Source organism: Agrilus planipennis, unplaced genomic scaffold (assembly GCF_000699045.2).
Source record: "Agrilus planipennis isolate EAB-ADULT unplaced genomic scaffold, Apla_2.0 scaffold483, whole genome shotgun sequence".
Classification (NCBI taxonomy): Eukaryota; Metazoa; Arthropoda; class Insecta; order Coleoptera; family Buprestidae; genus Agrilus; species Agrilus planipennis.
In genome coordinates this window covers 1-20,122 of record NW_020439172.1, presented here as the reverse complement: position 1 = coordinate 20,122, position 20,122 = coordinate 1, and the positions used below count along the sequence as shown (strand labels likewise).

The 20,122-nt window shown below is 31.8% G+C and overlaps 3 protein-coding genes across 3 annotated transcripts; 2 read left to right on the top strand and 1 right to left on the bottom strand.

Moving 5' to 3' along the window:
• Window positions 1-813: 813 nt before the first annotated feature.
• Window positions 814-2,978, top strand: LOC108743433 (beta-alanine-activating enzyme). The gene is made up of 5 exons (XM_025977982.1): window positions 814-1,209; window positions 1,426-1,735; window positions 1,829-2,101; window positions 2,160-2,548; window positions 2,626-2,978. The coding sequence occupies exons 1-4, from the start codon at window positions 959-961 to the stop codon at window positions 2,538-2,540; spliced, it is 1,215 nt and encodes a 404-aa protein (XP_025833767.1). The 5' UTR covers window positions 814-958; the 3' UTR covers window positions 2,541-2,548; window positions 2,626-2,978.
• On the bottom strand, window positions 2,856-5,936 carry LOC108743436 (rab GDP dissociation inhibitor alpha). The gene is made up of 3 exons (XM_018479002.2): window positions 5,482-5,936; window positions 5,068-5,422; window positions 2,856-4,661 (listed from the first exon to the last, which is right to left on the bottom strand). The coding sequence occupies exons 1-3, from the start codon at window positions 5,830-5,832 to the stop codon at window positions 4,039-4,041; spliced, it is 1,329 nt and encodes a 442-aa protein (XP_018334504.1). The 5' UTR covers window positions 5,833-5,936; the 3' UTR covers window positions 2,856-4,038.
• A 3,956-nt stretch (window positions 5,937-9,892) lies between these two features.
• LOC108743435 (probable phospholipid-transporting ATPase VD) lies at window positions 9,893-20,084 on the top strand. Its single transcript, XM_018479001.2, has 2 exons — window positions 9,893-10,315; window positions 18,548-20,084. Exons 1-2 carry the CDS (start codon window positions 9,927-9,929, stop codon window positions 18,777-18,779), a joined length of 621 nt encoding a protein of 206 aa, XP_018334503.1. The 5' UTR covers window positions 9,893-9,926; the 3' UTR covers window positions 18,780-20,084.
• Window positions 20,085-20,122: the final 38 nt, after the last annotated feature.

Below are 20,122 nucleotides of genomic sequence, written 5' to 3'. Positions count from 1 at the left end.
AAACAATTGTTTTCCAATGGCGTGCATAACCAATTACCATTTTATTAAATACAAAATAAGTAAAAAGGTGGTAACTGTTTCAATAACGCAGTGTGGCAATTAAAAATAAATAAAAACTTTTTATAACAACTACATTTATTCGAACAATGTAGACTATTAAGTTATTTTAATGACAGTGGCTGAATTAATTACGACGAACAAAAGACGTAGGTATTTGATAAATGCAATAAATGTTTAAAACTTGTTTTATAAAAATCAAATTCGTGTTTATATAACCTGAATACATAATTGTACCAACAACGTTTACAAAATTAGAAATATCTATGCAATGGGTCGGTACCGTTGTTTTTGTTTCCTATTTTGATTATGTGTTACGGTGCAAAAAAAATCATACTTTAAAATACTGCAGTTAGCAAGAGAATAAAGTGACAAAAATGTTTTCTACGTTAATAGCCAGCAGAATAGATAAAAATATTGAAACTTCATGCCTTTTCAGTTAGTTTTTACACACAATCGTGAAAGAAGTAGGTACCATTTTTTAAAACGAAATTTTCTTAAATAATAATTAGGGCTATTTAAAAAGTAGCAGTGAAATTACAAATTTGCCTTCATTAAAAGAGGGCAATTACAATTCATGACAATTAATGTGTTACACCTACGTTTTTATATAGTATTAATTTGGAAATTTTTAATTTAACGTTATATGTAGAATGTTGAGAGTGAAGGCGTTTTTCTAAGACACTAGAAGGTATATCGTGTATCTTTANTAAATAACTATTTGTCTATTCAAAATAATAATCAGTTAATTAATTGTAATATTAGCCAAACATTCAAAAAGCTATTCGCAAAAAGTTTGGGTTTAGATATAGAAACTTTGAAAACGTATAAGGATCTTAACTTTTTTGAATTGGGAGGCACATCGTTCATTTTTATACAATTTCTGAACGAATTAGAAAATATGCTTCATATAAAGATCTCGGAAGAATTGCACAAGCTTATTCTTAATTCATCTTTTTATCAGTCATTTAATTATGTTGAAAACAATTTTTCTCGTTTATATAAACGTAAATTAAGTGCAACTGAAAGTACATCCGGTGAAAATAATCGTTTTAAAGTCTTAAAAAAGAATGGAAATGTAGAATTGAAGTTAAAATGGTACTACGATTTAAAGGGTTGCATAAACACTTCACCCATGGTTATTAAATACAAGTAAGTTAATTAAATTCAGTGTAAAGTAACAAACCATTTTTTTTTAATTCGCTAAGTAGTCGATGTTAATCTGCCTGTATGTATATCATAGAACTAGTTAACTAAGGAATTATATTTTATCAAAAAATGTAAAATACTTTGCTTCTACCGGTGCCAAAAATGGTATTAGTCACCTTATTTGTTAGAACAAATCCCGTTAATTATTTTTGTTTTTAGAAATCAATATCTAGTTTTGTGTGTCAGTTTTTATCAAGTTTTTGCCGTCATAAACTTCGATACAGGTCAAATGATGTCGGAAATGATTTTTCCTGAGCCAGTCCAGGGAGGTATTTGTGTAGGAGATTTCGGAAAAGCTTACGTGGGATGTTTGAATGGCAGTATGTATTGTGTAGATATCACAAATTGTCAGAAGATTTGGAGCTTTAGAACCAATGGCATCATAAAAAGTAGACCATGTTTTTGTCTTGGAAGGAAAGCAATTGTATTTGGATCATATGATGGATATGCATACTGCATTTCTACAGATGTAAGTCTTTCTAAATTTTTTGTAGTGTTTAAGATTTTTTTTATAAGCGATTTATCAAAAAAGTTTTGTTTAATTCTTTTTTACAATAATTAGGGTGGGAATTTAATATGGAAACATAATGTTGGTTTTTCAATATCAGTAAATCCGGTATATAATGTTAAACTAAAAACAGTTTATTTGGCGTCTTCGAATAAAATTTGCTTCTGCTTGAGTGAAAGTGATGGCAAAATGTTGTGGAAGTATTCAGTAAATTCCCCTGTAATGGGTTCACCCTGCAGTTTTGAAAAATTGGGTCATGATGATTGTATTTTATGGCCTGAAGTTGAAGGAGTCGTTCATTGTACCAAATGTACAACAGGAGATTTGGTACAAATAAATTTTATACTGACTTAACTTTCGGATTAACTGCTTTTAATTTTTTAAGGTATGGACTTATAAGGCCCAAAATCAAATCTATTCTTCTATAACAACTTTTGAGAATTATTTTTTGTTTGGTTGTAAAGATAAAAACGTTTATAGTGTTCTTGTAGCTGATGATAATAAGAGTTGCTCTCTATCATTCAAAATATGTCTGAATTGTGAAATATCTTCGACACCCTGTATATTCAAATATGAAGAAAACACTTATATATTTGCTGTTACGAACGGTGGAGTAGTTTTTCTGATAGATTTCTTTGAACAAAAAGTATTACAAGAAATTAAAATGAATGATGAAATATTTTGCTCACCGATTATGTATGATAATAGAATTTTATTTGGATGTAATGATAATAATTTATATTGTTTTTCAATTGGAAATGGTTGAAAAATAGGGTAAGCCTAGCGTTCACGGCCGGCGTTGTTTGAAGAGGGTTTGATATTTGGTTGTGATTAATATACAAAGGTTGTAGGGCAAAAAGCGTCTGCATGAAAGCATAACAAAAAGAACTGAAAACTTCAGATTTTCAGTATACTTGGAATTTCTATATTTTATAAGTATTTACCCCAAGAGTACAAGAAATATATTCTGCTGGAACCCGATGTATTTTGTTTATAAGCAATATACATTTTTATTAAACAAATAGAAAAATGTCCTATTCTTTATTTTGGAAGAAGGCATTAAAATAAAAAATAACCAATATATTTACGAAGCTTTTATTTTTATCCCAGATTCACGACAATTGTTTTAAATATCGGTAAAACCTTAATACCATCACCGAGGAGAGACATGTGCATATAGACGCCCTTCATAAGAAAAAAAAAATAAGTAAAACTAACTAAAAATCACAAGAAAAAGTCCTCTAGACGATATTAAGATCACCATGCAGATAAGCATTTAACTATAGACATTTTTGTGTTCTTATTTCTATCTTAGCTTGGAATGCAAAGCCAGTGACATACAATTATAGGTTTTTCCTCTTATTTGTTCATTTATTCGTATATAAAAAAAGACAAATACATCGGTACCTCCCTCATTCTTTAAAATAGATATTAATAATAAAAAAAGACTTTTGGATAACTAAAAATACATTCGCAATACATACAATTCTTTTCTTATTATCAATTCGTATCTGAAAATTTACTATTTAACGATTAGTTGCTACAATTTACTTGTTCTATTTCTCCTTATTAATCATTAATATTACAATATTATAACAACCTGCAAGCAGACTATTTTTAACATCTCAAAAAAAAACAAATAAAGCTTACATGTAATTAAATCTATTTTTGAGGTTTATTGAGTGGTAAATCAACTTTAAAACTATTATCGGAAATATTCAAACTTTGGTTTTTCATTAATTTCGTTTCTTTTTCAATTTGGATAAATGCAAAGCCCTGTAGCGTACAACGCCAAGGGCAAACCTTTAAGCTCGATTTATTTTATGTACTTATGGTAATAGTAGTGGGGCTTATATGGTGCAAAAAAATAAAGAATATCGGTAATAAAATAAAAAAAAAGTCCACTTATAACACAGCACCTTAAGAAAATTTTACTAAATTAAATTCGGTGGCGCAACGTTTATATTTAATTGTAATTATTTATATTAAACATAAATCCCAACAAACTACAGGATTGCATTATATCTGAAAGAGTTATATGGATGTATTGTATAAACATACATTTGGAAAATGCCATTTACTCATAAATTACTACGACAGCAGATTACGCACATCTTTCGTTTCATATAATTTTTTCATTTATATCGTATAATAATCAATAGTAATCATAATCTAGTATGTTGTAATAATTTGCATGTATTATGATAAAATCACGATGATAATAATAACTAAGAACAAATTAGCACCGTCAGTAGATCGATCGATTATTCTTCGTCGCCTAGTTCGTGCTTGATTTTCGAAAAGTCGAATTCTTCGCCGGTACCTCTTTTGAATATGTCCAATACGTCTAAACAGGTCGTTTCAAAATGCGTTGTTGCATCGAACGATTCAGATATGAATATTTGAGAGTCGAGTCCATTATCAGTAGGTACGTAATAATCGGAAATGGAGACGAATTTTTGTCTTATGGAGCCCAACAAATCCAATCCTGGTTTGATTTCGTTTTCAGGATTCTCGGTTTCTACAGTGGTTGAGACCATGGCTATAAACCACCCTTTGGCTGCCACTTGGTGGGTGTAACTTACAAGAGATACATAAATATCTGAATTACGACCCACTTGTTTTTGAGGAATGATTATTTGGGTGGAAAGGGCATCTTTGGTGTTGGCTATGGGATGATCCAGGAGGCAAATGCACCTGATCACCTGGCCACTTTTACGTACCCTATCTGGCACGTAACTGGGATCACAATAAACCTGTTTACATTTCGCCACTTCGGTTCCTGAACGAACTCCCGCTACCTTACCCCCTTCACCTATTACTATTTCATCAATCGGCTTATCTAACATGTATGTACCCCCATAGATCGCTGACAATCTAGCAAAACCTTAATAAAACATAGCAAATTAGATTTCAAGGGTCATAGGATAACTTTTTATGATAAACAGGTAATAACAAGCTACTACTATTCAGAAAATCCATTAATTGGCTTTCGAGAAAATCTTTTAATAATAATAATTAAGAGATAAAAGTTATAAAGATAATGTGATGAAAGCAAACATAATTCTTTGCACCAGTAGCTGCTGTTGCTATAAGGAAAATAAAAAGCTTCAATTCGTTTACTGGCTTTGTCATGCTCCAATTAATACAGAATTCATCAGCATAGTCTGTTGCTAATTATAAACAGACATTTATGAAAAGAAACATTATAAAAAAGACCGCTAGACATACTAAAGTGAAATTAAACATACAATTACTGTTTGTGATTGGGAATAATTCATTTTAAGGTTTACCTTGTGGTAATTCTCCTAAGCCATACATTGGATACAAGTAAGGAGATTTTCCATAGCGTGCAAGAGAGTCAGAATAAAGTTTGATCCTTTTAATGGTATTTACAGCAGGGTCATTTAGATAATCATCATTCCTGTAAAGTGCTAAAGCATGACCAGTGAAGTCTTGAGTACTTTTCTCCAAACCAAATTTGTCATAAAGTGCTTGCATATTTTGTGTGTTAGGGTCAAAATCTTTCCATGTTTTTGGATCAGCGTCCGAAAAATCTTGAACATAGATCAAGAAATTTCTAAAACGTCGTTTTTCAAACATTCCCATCAAGTCAGATGCCAGTGCTTCTTTTTGATCAACCGGAACCTTGCAGAAAATTGATAATTACAAACAAAATTTTAACCAATGCAAATTATAAAAACTACCTTTGATATTTTTCCTCCCTTATAAACGTAGCTTCCCTCTACAGATTTGAATTCAAGATAACGTGTGACGCCTGTATGAATAAGCAGTTTTACTAAAAGTCCGTTGGCCATTAAGAATTTGGGGATTAGGTCAACGTTCCAATCGCGGCCCCTTCCGTAAGACTCATCCGGTGGTGGAGCACCAAATTTTGAAAAAAGTTCTTCTAGCGGACAGATGGAAGCCGACTCCCCGCCGTAATATTTGTTGCGATCAACATGTAATACTTTTTTGCCTGAAACTGATAGCATACCACTTAAAATACACTCTTTTAATCCTGTGCCTAACACAATAGCATCATATTCTTCATCCATGGTGACGTTAATCAATTAACTATACACTAAACAAGAACAAATACCACTCAGAATGAGTTATTAATTATTATTAGGAAGATTAAGAACAACTCTTTCGGTGGGATGGCGAAGATTGACAGAAAACGCCGACGTCAATGAAATTTATACAACCAACATTACAAATTAAATTTTATAAAAATTAAAAAGCTTTTGAGATCATTAATATTCGAGGATACATTTAAAAACAGATTGCCTATTCAAAATAAGGCAAGTGTTATTGAAAACCAAATGTTTAATTATTTAAACTTTATCATTTTTTATAATTGATGGAACGAATTTTGTAGAACAGTTGGCTAAGCTGTATTTTGAAGTTTGCTGTAAAGGTTACATGACTGTTTACAGCTGGAGGGAGATTAAAATGGGTTCTGGTTGGTCAGGGAGAGAGCAACTTCTACAATTTCGTAGTGGTAATGTTTGTATGATATCGTCTGTCGTCTGCGAAGAAATAGTGTTTAGTGATATGCTAGTGTGAATTTGTGTGTGCTTCGAGAAAATTACATAGACGGTACTGTCGCTGGCGATCCTTTATAAAAGTGAAGCGAAACATTAAATTTTAATAGACTTTTAAGTGAAAATTTCATCTTTTAAATATAATTACACTTTGGATTATGTTCTTGCAAATGAAGAGGGACTAAAGAAAAAGGTATTTCTTAGTTTTACCTTTTGTCTAAATTAGATAGGTACCTAACTACATAAGACATAGGTTGAGTATCATATTTAACTATTATAATTCACGCATCTCTAAATTAATTAATGCATATGTAGAATTATCGTCCTAATCCATATCCGTATTATTTGTTGCAATTTAGGGATAAATATTCAGGCCATATGATCTATTTTTCGTAAAGTTTATTTTCACTCATCCCTGTTTGCATAATATATATGTATGGTTACATTTATGATAAAAATAGTTCTAGAAAGGGGTCATTTCTTTTAAAATGTGTTCCTATATTCTATCTATACTATGTAGGTATACATGGTAAAGTACAGTTAAAGTAATTAAATGGAACTACCTACATAGGTACCTACTTTTGAATACGTATCAGTAGGTGTAATAACTTTTACTGCAAAAGATATTTTTTGCTGTAGATAACATACATTATGCATGTAGAAAACAAATTTTTTTCAAAGTAAATAGATAAAAGTTTGAGCTATCGCAAGTTTAGTTTATCGTTAAAATTGTTTTTATCAGGAACAACTACTTACAAAAGACCAAGGCGTTTAGAATATCCAAAAACTTTTTACGCAAAATTTTTTGGTAGGTACTTTTGGTTAGACTATAACAATATACAACTTTGGTATAAAAAGTATTCGAGATATTAGATAAACAACATTCTCTTGGCTGCAGTAACTTTCATTATTCAAAATCCTAAATTTAATATAAAAAAGATATTCTCAAGTATTTATTTTTTAAAAAGCCGGATTACCCTTGCTTCGCCTAGAAAAAATTAGTTCTAGGAAATTCCAAAACATTGTCGTAATTAATGCCTTTATTGACTCCTTTTGCGTAGTCCTTTGTGGCGATAGTCCTTTAACCCTTATATTCGGGGGATGGAATGCTATCTTACAATATAAATATAACCCTCATGAGGCTGCGGGGAGCTTTAGCGGCACGTATGGACAAACTACACTTATTTTTACTATATTTATTCTTATCCTTGTATGAAAGCTTCCAAAATTTCTCTTTGATTAACGAAAAATCGTAGAGAAAGATGAGCAGTATTTTTGGAAATGATCATGAGTCCCAAGACCCTTCTCCCCTTCTGGTTTTTATTTCTTTTGTGTTTTTATTAAGTACGAGTTACCAGGTTGTTTTGTAGATACCTTACCTTTCTTTTTTTTTTATTTTGCTTTTGTTGCAAAAGTGAATATGATTGCAGTTTGTAACGTGATATCCTCGAATGTTTTATTTCTCATAACGTGATCTGAAATCGTTTCAACTGCAAAACCGCGTGGGTTGAATTTTTTTTTACTTTGTTTCCGTATCATGCTGTGCAGCATAGCGTGTGATATTGTGCTTGTGTTTTCAGCAAGCTCTTGAAATTCCGCGACTTCAGAAGTTAATCAGCACGTTTTAAAGTTTTCCTGTGCGTCATTAAAAACTTCCGTTTTCGAACGTACGAAACTTTCGATGAACTGCAAATAATGTTTTTGTGCATTGCTAGTATACAATTCAAAATGTTGTTAAATCTTTTACGATTAGTTAAAATCAAAATATGGTAGGACTCGTTAGTTGTTTTTAACGATATGGTGGTTCATTATCATCTTATCTTATGGTTTTCAATCAGAAGACTTCCCTTCTTCCTGTCTTGAGCTCTGATCTAGAAATCTGCTTCTACTGCCTCTAATTCTTGTTTCTGCTTCTAGTATGTATCTAACTAAGCCCTTCTTGCCTGATAAGGTGTTTAATTTTTATTAGACTAACGTTTTCTTTCGACTATATTATTAACATCCAACGAAATTCAAAGTTCTGGTTGGAAATATTACTTTTTAAACGTGGTACCTACTGCTTATAACGATATCGGATATTACGACGAAAATAATATGTATAAAACGAACTCTTGAGCATAGTAAAAAGCGCCAGGGAAGTATGTATTATCCGTTATTGACTTTGAGTAGGATAATTACCTTATTACCTTCGGTTATAGCGAACAAGTTTAATCAGTCCCCGGAACGTTAATTTGTACTGTAAACTTCATTAGTCAACGTTTGAAAAACTTCTTTTCTTAAGGCAGTCCAAAAGAATTAAAAATTTTCAGTAGTTTCGGAAAAAAGGATCTATTTTCGTAATTTTTAAAATATCTTTTTAAAAATGCTATTTAAAATCACTTACGCTAGAAATGCATATGTCTTTCTCATATCAATGCTACCCCAAGATAGTTTTATAAAATTAAAACAAAAATACCTAATTTGGTTTCTCTTCAATATGCATGTATAATTAGGCATTTTAAGGTATCATCACATACATATTATAAGAGTAAACTGACTTTAATATACTATCTTACTTAATAGGTTTGAAAATTAAACTAAATGTTAACACAGGCGGGCTTCTCTTTCACCATGATCATTCTTCTTTTACAATATAGGACTTCTCTAATGGGCAGTTGAAATCTGCAATTAAGTATTCATAATGGTTTCTAAATGACGATGAGTTGATAGGCATCGTTTAGCATGTAAATATACATATAAGATAATGATCGTACTATATAAGAAAAACACGTCTAGTTTAAATACTAAAAAATCAAATTCGAAGTACTTACATTCCTGGACATTTTTTCAACCGAATTCAAAAAAGGGGTCCTCATGTATTGCATTTATCTTTTTATGTTTGAATCCTTTGTTCTTAATTTACATCTAAATGTAACTTCTTTTCTTTAAAGTAACAATTAGTAAAGATTATTTTCAAAGCTTATAAATCAGCAGAACATTTTGGTTATTTATAGGAACTGAAGGGTCTAAGAACTTTACAAATGAACGTCTGATAAGTATTCGACGTATGCCAGTCTATAAGTAGAAAGGTTTTGAATGTTAATAATAGAATTTAATTACTTAAGATTTTTCTACATGAACGCATTAAAAACTTTGTTCGCTTTAATCTAAACGTTAAAGTTCGCGAACACCATTTGCAAAAAGCACCTCTGCTATTGTTCCAGATGTTAAAAAATGTCCTTCACGGGTCCCGGTCCATCGAATGTAACAGATACAGTTCCTCAACCGAATTCACCCTCGATTCCTGCCGTCAACCCTCAACAGTGTTCAACATATACCTTCACTCCAGANAAATAAAAGGAACGATTATTTGTTTGAACTTTTGGCCATTAATTCCTTAAATGTTTCTAGGATTTGACGTGACTTTCCTTTAGTATTTTAAACGCTTCACTAATCGTAAAAGGACTTGTTAAGTCAATATAATATATATGCATGATAATAAATTAAAATATTTATATTATGTGAATTTCTAAACTGTTCAAAAATCATACAAAGGAAGATAATGTATTTGAAACAACGTGAGATTTCTTAGAAGAAGTGCTCCACCGCCTCTGTGGAGGAGACTTATGTGTTTTCTGTTGCGAAAGTATCCGCGAAATGAGGAAGAACGGTTTCGAATCGTGGTGCCTAATCATATAGTGCCTCCTAAGACTCCGCGTAAGGAACATCCGAATGGAAAGCGTCCCAACAATAAAGTGAGGACCACCAAGTATACGTTGTTATCGTTTCTACCCCGGAATTTGCTCGAACAGTTCCACCGGGTGGCGAATTTGTATTTCATTTTTATTGTTTTGTTGAATTGGTTTCCGGCAATAAACGCGTTCGGTAAAGAGATCGCGATGGTTCCGGTACTTTTTGTGCTTGGAGTTTCGGCTGTGAAAGACTTGTTTGAGGATCGTAGGAGGTACACCAGTGATAAGAGGGTCAACAACTCCACTTGCCGGATATACAACAGGTTAGTCTTTTTTTGCTATGTAACTTCCGCCGTATTCTTTTTTGAGGGGCGACCTTTTTAGTTTTTAAAGAAAATAATTTAATTGTAAGTATTAAATCAGATGCAAGCAAGGTAAGTAACATATCCGGGGTTGGTAAGTAACACTATTTTAACCACGGCGTTCCTCTTTACTGTAATGCAATGATTCTGCCTGTGGGCTGCTATCACATTCTAACTATGACCCTATGACTGAATTAGGGACTGAATATCGACAACACTTTACATTGAATGGTTTATTTAACAATATGTTTTTTCTAACGAATAAATGCAATTTCTTTATCTGGGAAGGAATGTTTCACTTTTGTCCCTGAAATAATGGTAATTTCGTATTTTCGGGATAGGGGCCATCGGTTCGTGCAATAGTATCATAAATATTAAATGAATGTATGAGTTTGTTTTAAAATGTTTTACAAATTTCCTTATAAGGTGAAGATTTTATTTACCTGGAATGTAAATTATTATTATTATTAATACTACATTTATCGATAAAAAGGCCCCACAATACATTTTTATGTTTATTATTTTTTTATACTGTTATGTATGCGTAAAAAAAGCTTTACATTTCTGTTATCAAATATTCTTTAGTAAGTAGGTATCGTTATAGACAGTTTGCTTGTCCATGGGAATTTCTAATGAGTGTTAATTGTTATTCTTAATTAAAAATGTGTAATCGTTTTGCGTGTTTTTATAATTGCCTTGCTTAATTGTGACCGAGAAAATGTTGAGTAATAAAATTGGGCTGTTGCTGCATTATCTCAATTACTTACTTCACATATGTTCAATAACAGGATATCTAAAGTAACTAACAGTACATGTGATTATGGAATCAATTGGTCATTCTGTATTATTATTCGCCATTATGCGTCTAACACATTAACCCAAATACTTCCACGCGTACTAATTTATTTCAATGAAATGGTAGATGTACTGTACATGCAAGTACCTAGGTATTTATTTTGTACGTACGATATAGTGCAAACATGCATAGTGTGGACTCTTATTTACAGTGAAATACACATATCTTAAGTGACAATCTTTTTTTTGACGCACGCTAGAATTCGCTACGATTTTCACATATATTTATATAGAGCGATTCAGAAATCGTATCGAAATCTTGAAGGCAAGTACCTACACCTTCATCATCATCATAAGGTGGTCAGTCCTAAGACTGGTTGGACACGTACCTCCACTCTTTCCTATCCTGAGCTAAAGTTCGCATTTCCCTAAAACTAGAACAACCCACATCCTTAACTATTTACGAACAGTAATCTAACCTAGGTCTACCTCTACCCCTTCCAACTCCTTCTTCTGCCTCTAATATTTCTCTGACTAGACCTTCATGCCTGACAAGATGTCCTACCAACCTATCTCGCCTATTTTTTATGGACTTCCATAGAGTCCTCTGTTCTCATATTCCTTGTAATATCTCTTCATTTCTAACCTATTCTACCTACGTTATCCTCATCATTTGCCTATAACACCACATTTCTAAGGCTTCTAACCTTTTCTTTTCCCCCGCGCCTACTGTTCATGTTTGGCACCCCTAGAACGTCGCGCTCCAAACATACACCATTAACAACATTAACAATCTTTTTCGAATTTCTAAATTAACCGTTCGCGGGCATAGAAGTGACTTCTTTTTATTAAAGGCGACACGACCCTGCGCTATCCTCTGCTTTANTGTTTGTATTAGGAATCAATACTGACGTTTCGCAATTATTTGGGAGATTTTAACAAGGTGGGTTCTTTACCATGATGAAGCTTCCCAAATAGAGGCGAAACGTCGGTGTTAGTTCTTCGCACACAATGTTAAGTGTCTAGAATCTTGTTAAATAATACAATTATTCTAGTATGGTTAAAGTTTAGACGATTATTTTTGTTAAAATGACATTTACCTACTGTACGTGTTTGATTAAATAAATGGCTTTTGACTACTTCCCATTAAATTAGTTGCATAATAAATAATTGTAAAAATTACTTGAATCAACAACATATGGAAAATTGCTGCTCTTTCTTTTCTGACTCGTTGTTAAACAGTTATCCACGTTAAGGTCAAGGAACTGTACCAACTCTTTCTTTTATTGTTGGGTAATCGTACAACCTGCTCTCTAAAACCCGGAACATTTGCAGCGAATTCCTGGGTCTCATAAAATACGGACGTGTTTTATGACCAATGCATATATTGAAGGAATTGTGACATTAAATTTTACCTTTTTCTCATAATAATCTTATCAAAACTATGACATAATATAAGGTAATGTGCAGATTGTTTTGTTTTTTAGTTCGCAAAAATGAGATTGTGGGGTCATCTATTAGAAATTTAAATTTTAAATGAGATTTAAGGACTGATGAGAGCCAATCCAATTTTTAATACATTCACTGTAAAACATATTGTATAAATAAATAATCTTATCTATAAATAGGGAAACTGGTTGAGATTATTTCTCAAATTTATTAAAAATTACGCTTTTTTTATATGCAATATAATATTATAGCTCCACTCTTTATACATATGTATGTATAAAGTAAGATCGTACTTTTAGTACTAAGAAAATGATAGGTACAGGTACGTAGAACCTTGAATCTTAAGTTAAAATCTGTAAAAGGATATCAATTGAAGGAAAACTGAATAAACCTTATAAATTTCTACAAAAGAACGCAAATTAATTCTAATGTATTTTTTAGGTCGGTATTAATAATAAATAAAAGGAACGATTATTTGTTTGAACTTTTGGCCATTAATTCCTTAAATGTTTCTAGGATTTGACGTGACTTTCCTTTAGTATTTTAAACGCTTCACTAATCGTAAAAGGACTTGTTAAGTCAATATAATATATATGCATGATAATAAATTAAAATATTTATATTATGTGTTGTTTTAAACTGTTCAAAAATCATACAAAGGAAGATAATGTATTTGAAACAACGTGAGATTTTTGGAAGATCCTTTATGTACTTGTAGAGATAACTTAATAACATCGTGATAATTTGTTTTACACGTGTAAGTCACTGACTTCACCGTTATTACATACAAATTATCTTTAATGCAAATATTTTACAGTTCATTTTTTAATTGATTTGTATCATGTTTCTGTTATTCTAAAAAGGATTTTTAATGAAGATTGTTGTATAGGTATACTTAAATTAATTGCATCGAATATTTGAATATTTATTTGGCTGTTATTAGTCAAGGCCTCAAAAAATGTGTATCTAGGGGTTTTCTTTGTTAACGCAAAAGCAACGGCTTACGGCTACTTGTTAATTTCTGAATGGGCTCGACAAGTAGTATTGTGTAATAAAACTTTTGCTTAATACATCAGTTTCAAAACTAAATGCTTGCTTATGCGATTAGTATTGCGATATGCAGACGAAGGCAGTCGTGAATATACAATATAATTAAAAAAATGTGTAAAGTAAGTGTCAAGGTTCTTTCAGCATGGATGCAATAGTTTTATAACTTTCATCAATAAAAGCTCAATAAAATAGTATGTATATGGACAGGCATCTTTCTTGCACACGTTTATCTTAAATGGGTAAGTGCAAAAGTGGCCAATTTCGGCAAGTTGAGTTATCATTCCACAGAATTCATTAATGCTACTTTAAACAATATTACGTCAAAGGAACATAGAATACAGGGTTTGTCTATTACCTTAAGGACATAAAATATCTTGATTGAATTTCATTATTTCGAAAAAAGTTTTACTTAGATGTTTTCGAAGGGGCAATCAATTGGTGACCTTGGATATGATCTTGACCTTTAAGGTACTTTAAGATACCTTATGGTCATTTACACTAAATGGGAATATATGTTTTTGACTCTAGCTATAGAAAGAGCTAGAGAGAGAAACTTCATTGCTAATTGGAAATGTTCTTGATCTTAAACGTTAAATCTTAAAATAACTTTAGCCTTTCATACGGGTTTTAAGATTTCATAATAAAAAGCTATATTCCTTTGACATAAAACGATTTTAAATTTGAACTGATATTTTTGAATTCTATGGGACTCACTGGGTTAAAATTGGTCACTTTTGCACTCCTTCCTTTTTTTGCTTTGTGTCGATAGATTTTTATACGATTTCTATATTGCTGACGTGATATTTGTGCTATATTATACTTGGTAGTGTTCCTTATTACGTTTGTTTGAATACATTTTCGTTTACATCATCCATACATTTAAATGACCTTTTAGTAAAAAAATCGTACTAAAAAGAGTTAAGCACAAGGATAAGTTAGCGTACCATGCGTCAACAACTACTGTAATAAGTTGACGAAAAATATTATCAATTAATATATTGCTTTTACCCTAAAAATAATAATGTTACATACAGTTTAGCTCTTCAACTATGTTAGAAAATTATAGAGACGATAGTGTCTTGAAGACTTGCACAATATTTTTCAATTTCAAGACGTTCCCTAATCAGAATCCCTTTTCAATTCAATTTCACTCTATTTAATGTATGTATAATTAATAAATCTGGTCGGAACGTGTACTACGTTTTGTAGAATTTCCTTGTCTTTTCTTCTAGTTGAATTACCTAGTAATAAAAAGAGAATTAGCTTCCTGATTTCCCTCGATAAAGAAATTAATCATTCGCTATTGACAGGTATACTTATGATATGCCTGCCTAATTCAATGCCTGCATACTTTTTACGCCAGTTTTCTTATCGACAATCTAATAACGTATAATGCGATTGTAATCATTGAATCACGCAAGTTTGTATTATTGATGAACAACTGGGTAGGTTGCCTATTTTTTATTTATTAACCGTATAACGAAGCACTTCGTAGACTTGTTATTAGACGGCTTTAGCGAAATGGAATAATAAATAACGAAATTGCTAGTAATGTGCACATTTTTATGTAAAAATTTGCTGTTAAATAAACCGACCGATCACGTAATTGTACCCTTATAAGTGTAATAAACACAGTTTGCTAGTTAATGTTATGTCTACTAATTAACACACAAGAAGGGATTAATTGGTATATGACTATCAATAATGGTAACGAAAAAGTTTTATTTTCATTTTCGTCCTTTTTGTTTTTCTATTTCGTGGCCTTACAATTAGTTACATTTAGAACTATATGCAAAGGAAACGTTGAAGGTTTATGGAAGGTAGAAATTTATGCTAATATAGTATACAAACTGTACATACACATATAATGCCAAATGTTTTATTTGCAAGAAGAAATATCCTTGTGGTAAACCTTGAAATTCAAGTTGTATATAGAAAAAGATTGATCTTGTTACAATGGTAATAAAATCTATGGTGATTTAGTTGACTGTTTGTTTGTACTCATTATTTATAATTTTTACGGGAAAAGTAATGTAATAAATAATATTACTGTTATGGTGGGGTCGGAATTAACCAAAATATGTTGTCCTTATGTAATGGTTAAAAAACGATTATGGATTGTATGTACGAGGTCTATTTAAAAAGTATCGCGAATTTTGAATTTTCGCGGGTTATGTAAATCCGATTTTTGATTTTTTAATGGCGTTATGTCGGTACACATGTCTCTCACAGCTGCTTTGCTTGCACCTGTTTTGGCTTATTGTCTTCGATTTTTGTCTATTCCAAAAAATGGATCAAAGAATCTGTATCAAATTTTGTGTGAAAAACAAATGACTGTGGCATATGGTGAAGATACCTTGGACCGAAACAACGTTTATCGGTGGTACAAAACGTCCTCAGAGGGCCGAGAGGATGTGTACAAGGAAGAGCGTGTCGGATACCCTAGCAGGTCAATAGCAGAAGAAAACATTGATGAAGTGAACAAAATAGTATTGGCCAATCGTCGAATCACCGTTAAAGAAGTTGTTGAGGACCTAAGCATATCGATTGACTCCTGCCATTCGATTTTTATCAATGATTTGGGCATGAGACGGGTCGCTGCGAAATTCATACCAAAATTGCTCAAGTTCGACCAGCATCGCATTAACATTGCTAAGGAGCTGTTGGATTCTGTCCGCGACGACCCAAATTTACTCCAGAGGGTCGTAGCTGGTGACGAATATCATGGCTTTATGTTTATGACGTGGAAACCAAAGCTCAATCATCCCAATGAAAGCTGCTGCACGAGCCAAGACCGAAAAAAGCGCCCCAAGTTTTGCTTACAGTTTTCTTCGATTGCAGGGGCGTGGTGCTTCTTGAGTTCTTGTCGCAGGGTAGAACGGTTAATAAGGGATTTTTACCTGCAAGATATGCGCAATTTGCACGAAGCCCCCTGTGACTTTTTCTTGTTCCCGAAACTGAAGAGGCCCGTGGAAGGACGACGCTACTCTACAATTGAGGAGATAATGACGGCATTGAAGGAGGAGCTGAACAAGTTCACAAAAAATGATCTTTTGAAGTACTTCGAGGATTGGAAAAAACAGCAAAACTTTGAAGGGGACAAAATACACGAATAAATAAATAATATTTGAAAAACCCAAATGTTCAAAATTTGTTGATGAATCGGATGGGAAATAAGAATCTGCAACAATTTATTTGTAGGGTCTGCTGTTGACATACTTATTATGACTGCTTATAAATAATCCTGTATAAGTGTGTCGAATAATTTGAATAAAGGAATGTTTTTAGCCATTAAGAAAATATTGATACTATTTGACCTAAAAATGCCAACGTACGTAATAATCCTGTTGGTTCTCTCCATTAATAATTACAGGTTTTTTCACACTTCATATTTCATTTCTTTGATTATTATAAAAGTAATAATTTAGAGTGTTTCGATCATATGTCCTTTTTGTTTTTTGGAGTAGCGTCTTGCGTTCTATTTTATTGTCCTGCCGTGTCATCCTGTGAAATCATTTACAGTTCTTTAACCATTACCTTTGACCTTTTTTATTAGTAGATCGATCCAAAAGGCACTCATGTGATTGTTGGATTTTCGCTTGTCTTTACCGTTAGGTGATTTGCTTGCCGTATTCCAAAATGTCCAATTTCTTGAGACATCTACATCCTGTACAGCTCGTATTGTTTTTATTGGCCTACAGAAACAAGAATTATTATTAGTGACATGTGTGGGTTGGGGAACGAATGTTTACACAGTGATGACATCAGTGTATTAAAGCACTACACCTGCACACTGTGCATGACTTTTCATGCAGGTCGTTGTTTCTGGTCAAGGATTTTTCGAATGGATTTTCTTTCATAGGTCAAGGATTTTCCCAAAGTAGGATATACGATTCACAACCAACCGTTGTCGAACAAACGTAAAATCGAAACGTGCTCGAGTAAAATATGACAGTGATACCTGCTTAATTATACATGCACCTACACAAAACGTAAAACTACTGAGAACTTTAAATAAATAGAATTTTAACAAGATTATGTCATATTTTCATTATTAAAATAAAAGCGACGGTGGGTTTTTCCGATAAATAAATCATTAACACGTTAACAGTGGTATCAGTGTCTGTTTTGAAAATTGCAAAGGATTTTTTTTGACAAAGTCTAATGTTTCCAATTAATTATTTGATAACAATACGTTATTCTTAATTTTATATTTACATTATAAGTTCCATTTGACCTTTTAAAAAGTTTTTCTATTATTATTTACATGGCTCTGACTTCTGACAACAAATTAAATAAGGAAGCACCCATGTTACATGTATTGATTTTACATAAGTGCATGACGAAAGACATTGACCTTTTTATAAATTATCATTAATATCATTATTAATTATCTATTGATAATGTTCTTTGTCTCGTCATTAAATTACAAATTAATGCCGCGTTTGTAATTTACTTAAATTACGTTATTAATAAAATTAATAAATAAGTAATTGAGATTATGCACCCAAAATTTTTTCAACTAATAATTTGCTTTTGATTTTAACTAAGTATGCTACTGATAAATATGGAGTGGAACTCATTCTTTCCTAAATATGTGTATGTGCGGAATTGCTCGCGTTGATGTCCTAAATACATGTCAAAGATCATCGACGACCACATAAAACTAATTTTTTCTATCCCTCTGGAAAAGTATGTTTTTTTTTTAGATGAAAAGCACCCATATGTCATTTTAGTTACTCCTTATAATGTATGTACAAAATTTCATGAGTTAAGGAATCAAATTAGGACCTGAAGCAATTAAAACTGGATTCAGATTTCTGGAAATACATATTTATATGTTTTACTTTCTTTCTATTAGTTTATTGGAATGTTTATCGATATTTTCTTTTGTTTCAGTGAGATAGATCGGTATAAAAAAGTCCTTTGGAAGGAAGTGCGTGTCGGTGATTTGATCCACCTTTCGAATAATGAAGTAGTTCCTGCTGATATCCTTCTTTTACGATCCAGTGATCCTAACGGTATATGTTACATTGATACAGGACATCTGGATGGAGAAACCAATCTTAAGCAAAGACAGGTGGCGCCTGGATTCGTCGAAAAGGTAGGAACTTATTACTTTACCGTTTAGTTTGCTTGGTATTAGATAAATTTGGGATTTACTAAGTGATCCATTAAAATTGAGAGACTATTATGTTTAATAAGACGTAAGCATAACCGTTGGTTTTTTTTCTGACTTTAAAATAAAATCCAAACGTGAACCTGCTTGCGTAAAATAGTCGACATGATTCAAGTCTGACATGGTCTTATTTGAAGCCATATGAAATCCTGCTAATGCTTTTCTAGGAAACTTATTTTTTCGTTGATTTTAAAGCTAATTAACGTCATCAACATCACTCTGAAATGGTAAATGTCATTCTTTGCAGTTTGCAGTTTGAAGACCTGTATTTCTGAATTTTGGTCAATTTTGTCGGAAGTATTTAGTATAAAAAAAGAACTTGATAAAAATCATTAGTTCTACAAAAGAACAAATCATGCTTAACCATGAAATCGAGTTTCTAATAGGTTTCCTTAAATATTGTTCTTAAAAAGATATAAACCGAGATATGAAAGGTTAATTAAAATGCAGTACAGCCTCAGTAGGCGTAATTATTACGAAATCGTGTTTTAATAACCCGAGATAAGTAATTAATTAAGTCCACTTTCACAAAATCTTTCATAAAAGATAATTGTTTTATACAATCATGGTTGTATAAGAAAACTGAAAATATCTTGTTTTGTATTATTTTGGTTATACATTTTTTCATCAGCTTGAAAACTTAATTTGATTATTTATAATTGCAACGTATATAACCAATATCATAATATTTGTATTTACTTTATATCAATTACAATCCGCTGCTGTAATGTTTTTTTACATGGGTTTGCATTTTGATACAAATTTGTTACACGTTGAAGGTTTTTCTCACAATATTTAATATTTAAACATTTTCAGCCGCTTGATATTCTTTAGTCATTAGATAATGTTTGTAAATTATTTATCAATGAAGCTATGGTGAAATTCACGAACTTGACCTTAACGATTTGTCCAAGTTAAATAAATGATCAAGAAGCTCATGCAAAGATAACGAATGCAAAGGAAAAAAACGGCAAAAAACAAACCAATTTTCTTTTACTTATAAGTAATAGTTTTCATTGAAACAAACTTTAAAATTTCACGTTTTTGCTTTTCGTAAAATCAACTGTTGCAACTTTTAGCATTTATGTTTTCACATATGCATATTATTTTTATATCCGATTGTTAAAAAACAATAACTTATTTTGATATATGGCGTTAATATTGGGCTACATAGTAAAAAAACAAAGGATTGAACATTGATATCGAATTTAGTTTAGACAATGTTGAACAAATTATGTACTCGATGAGAACTTTGCACCGGAAAAAGTGTGTAATAACAAATACTTCTGTTTTCT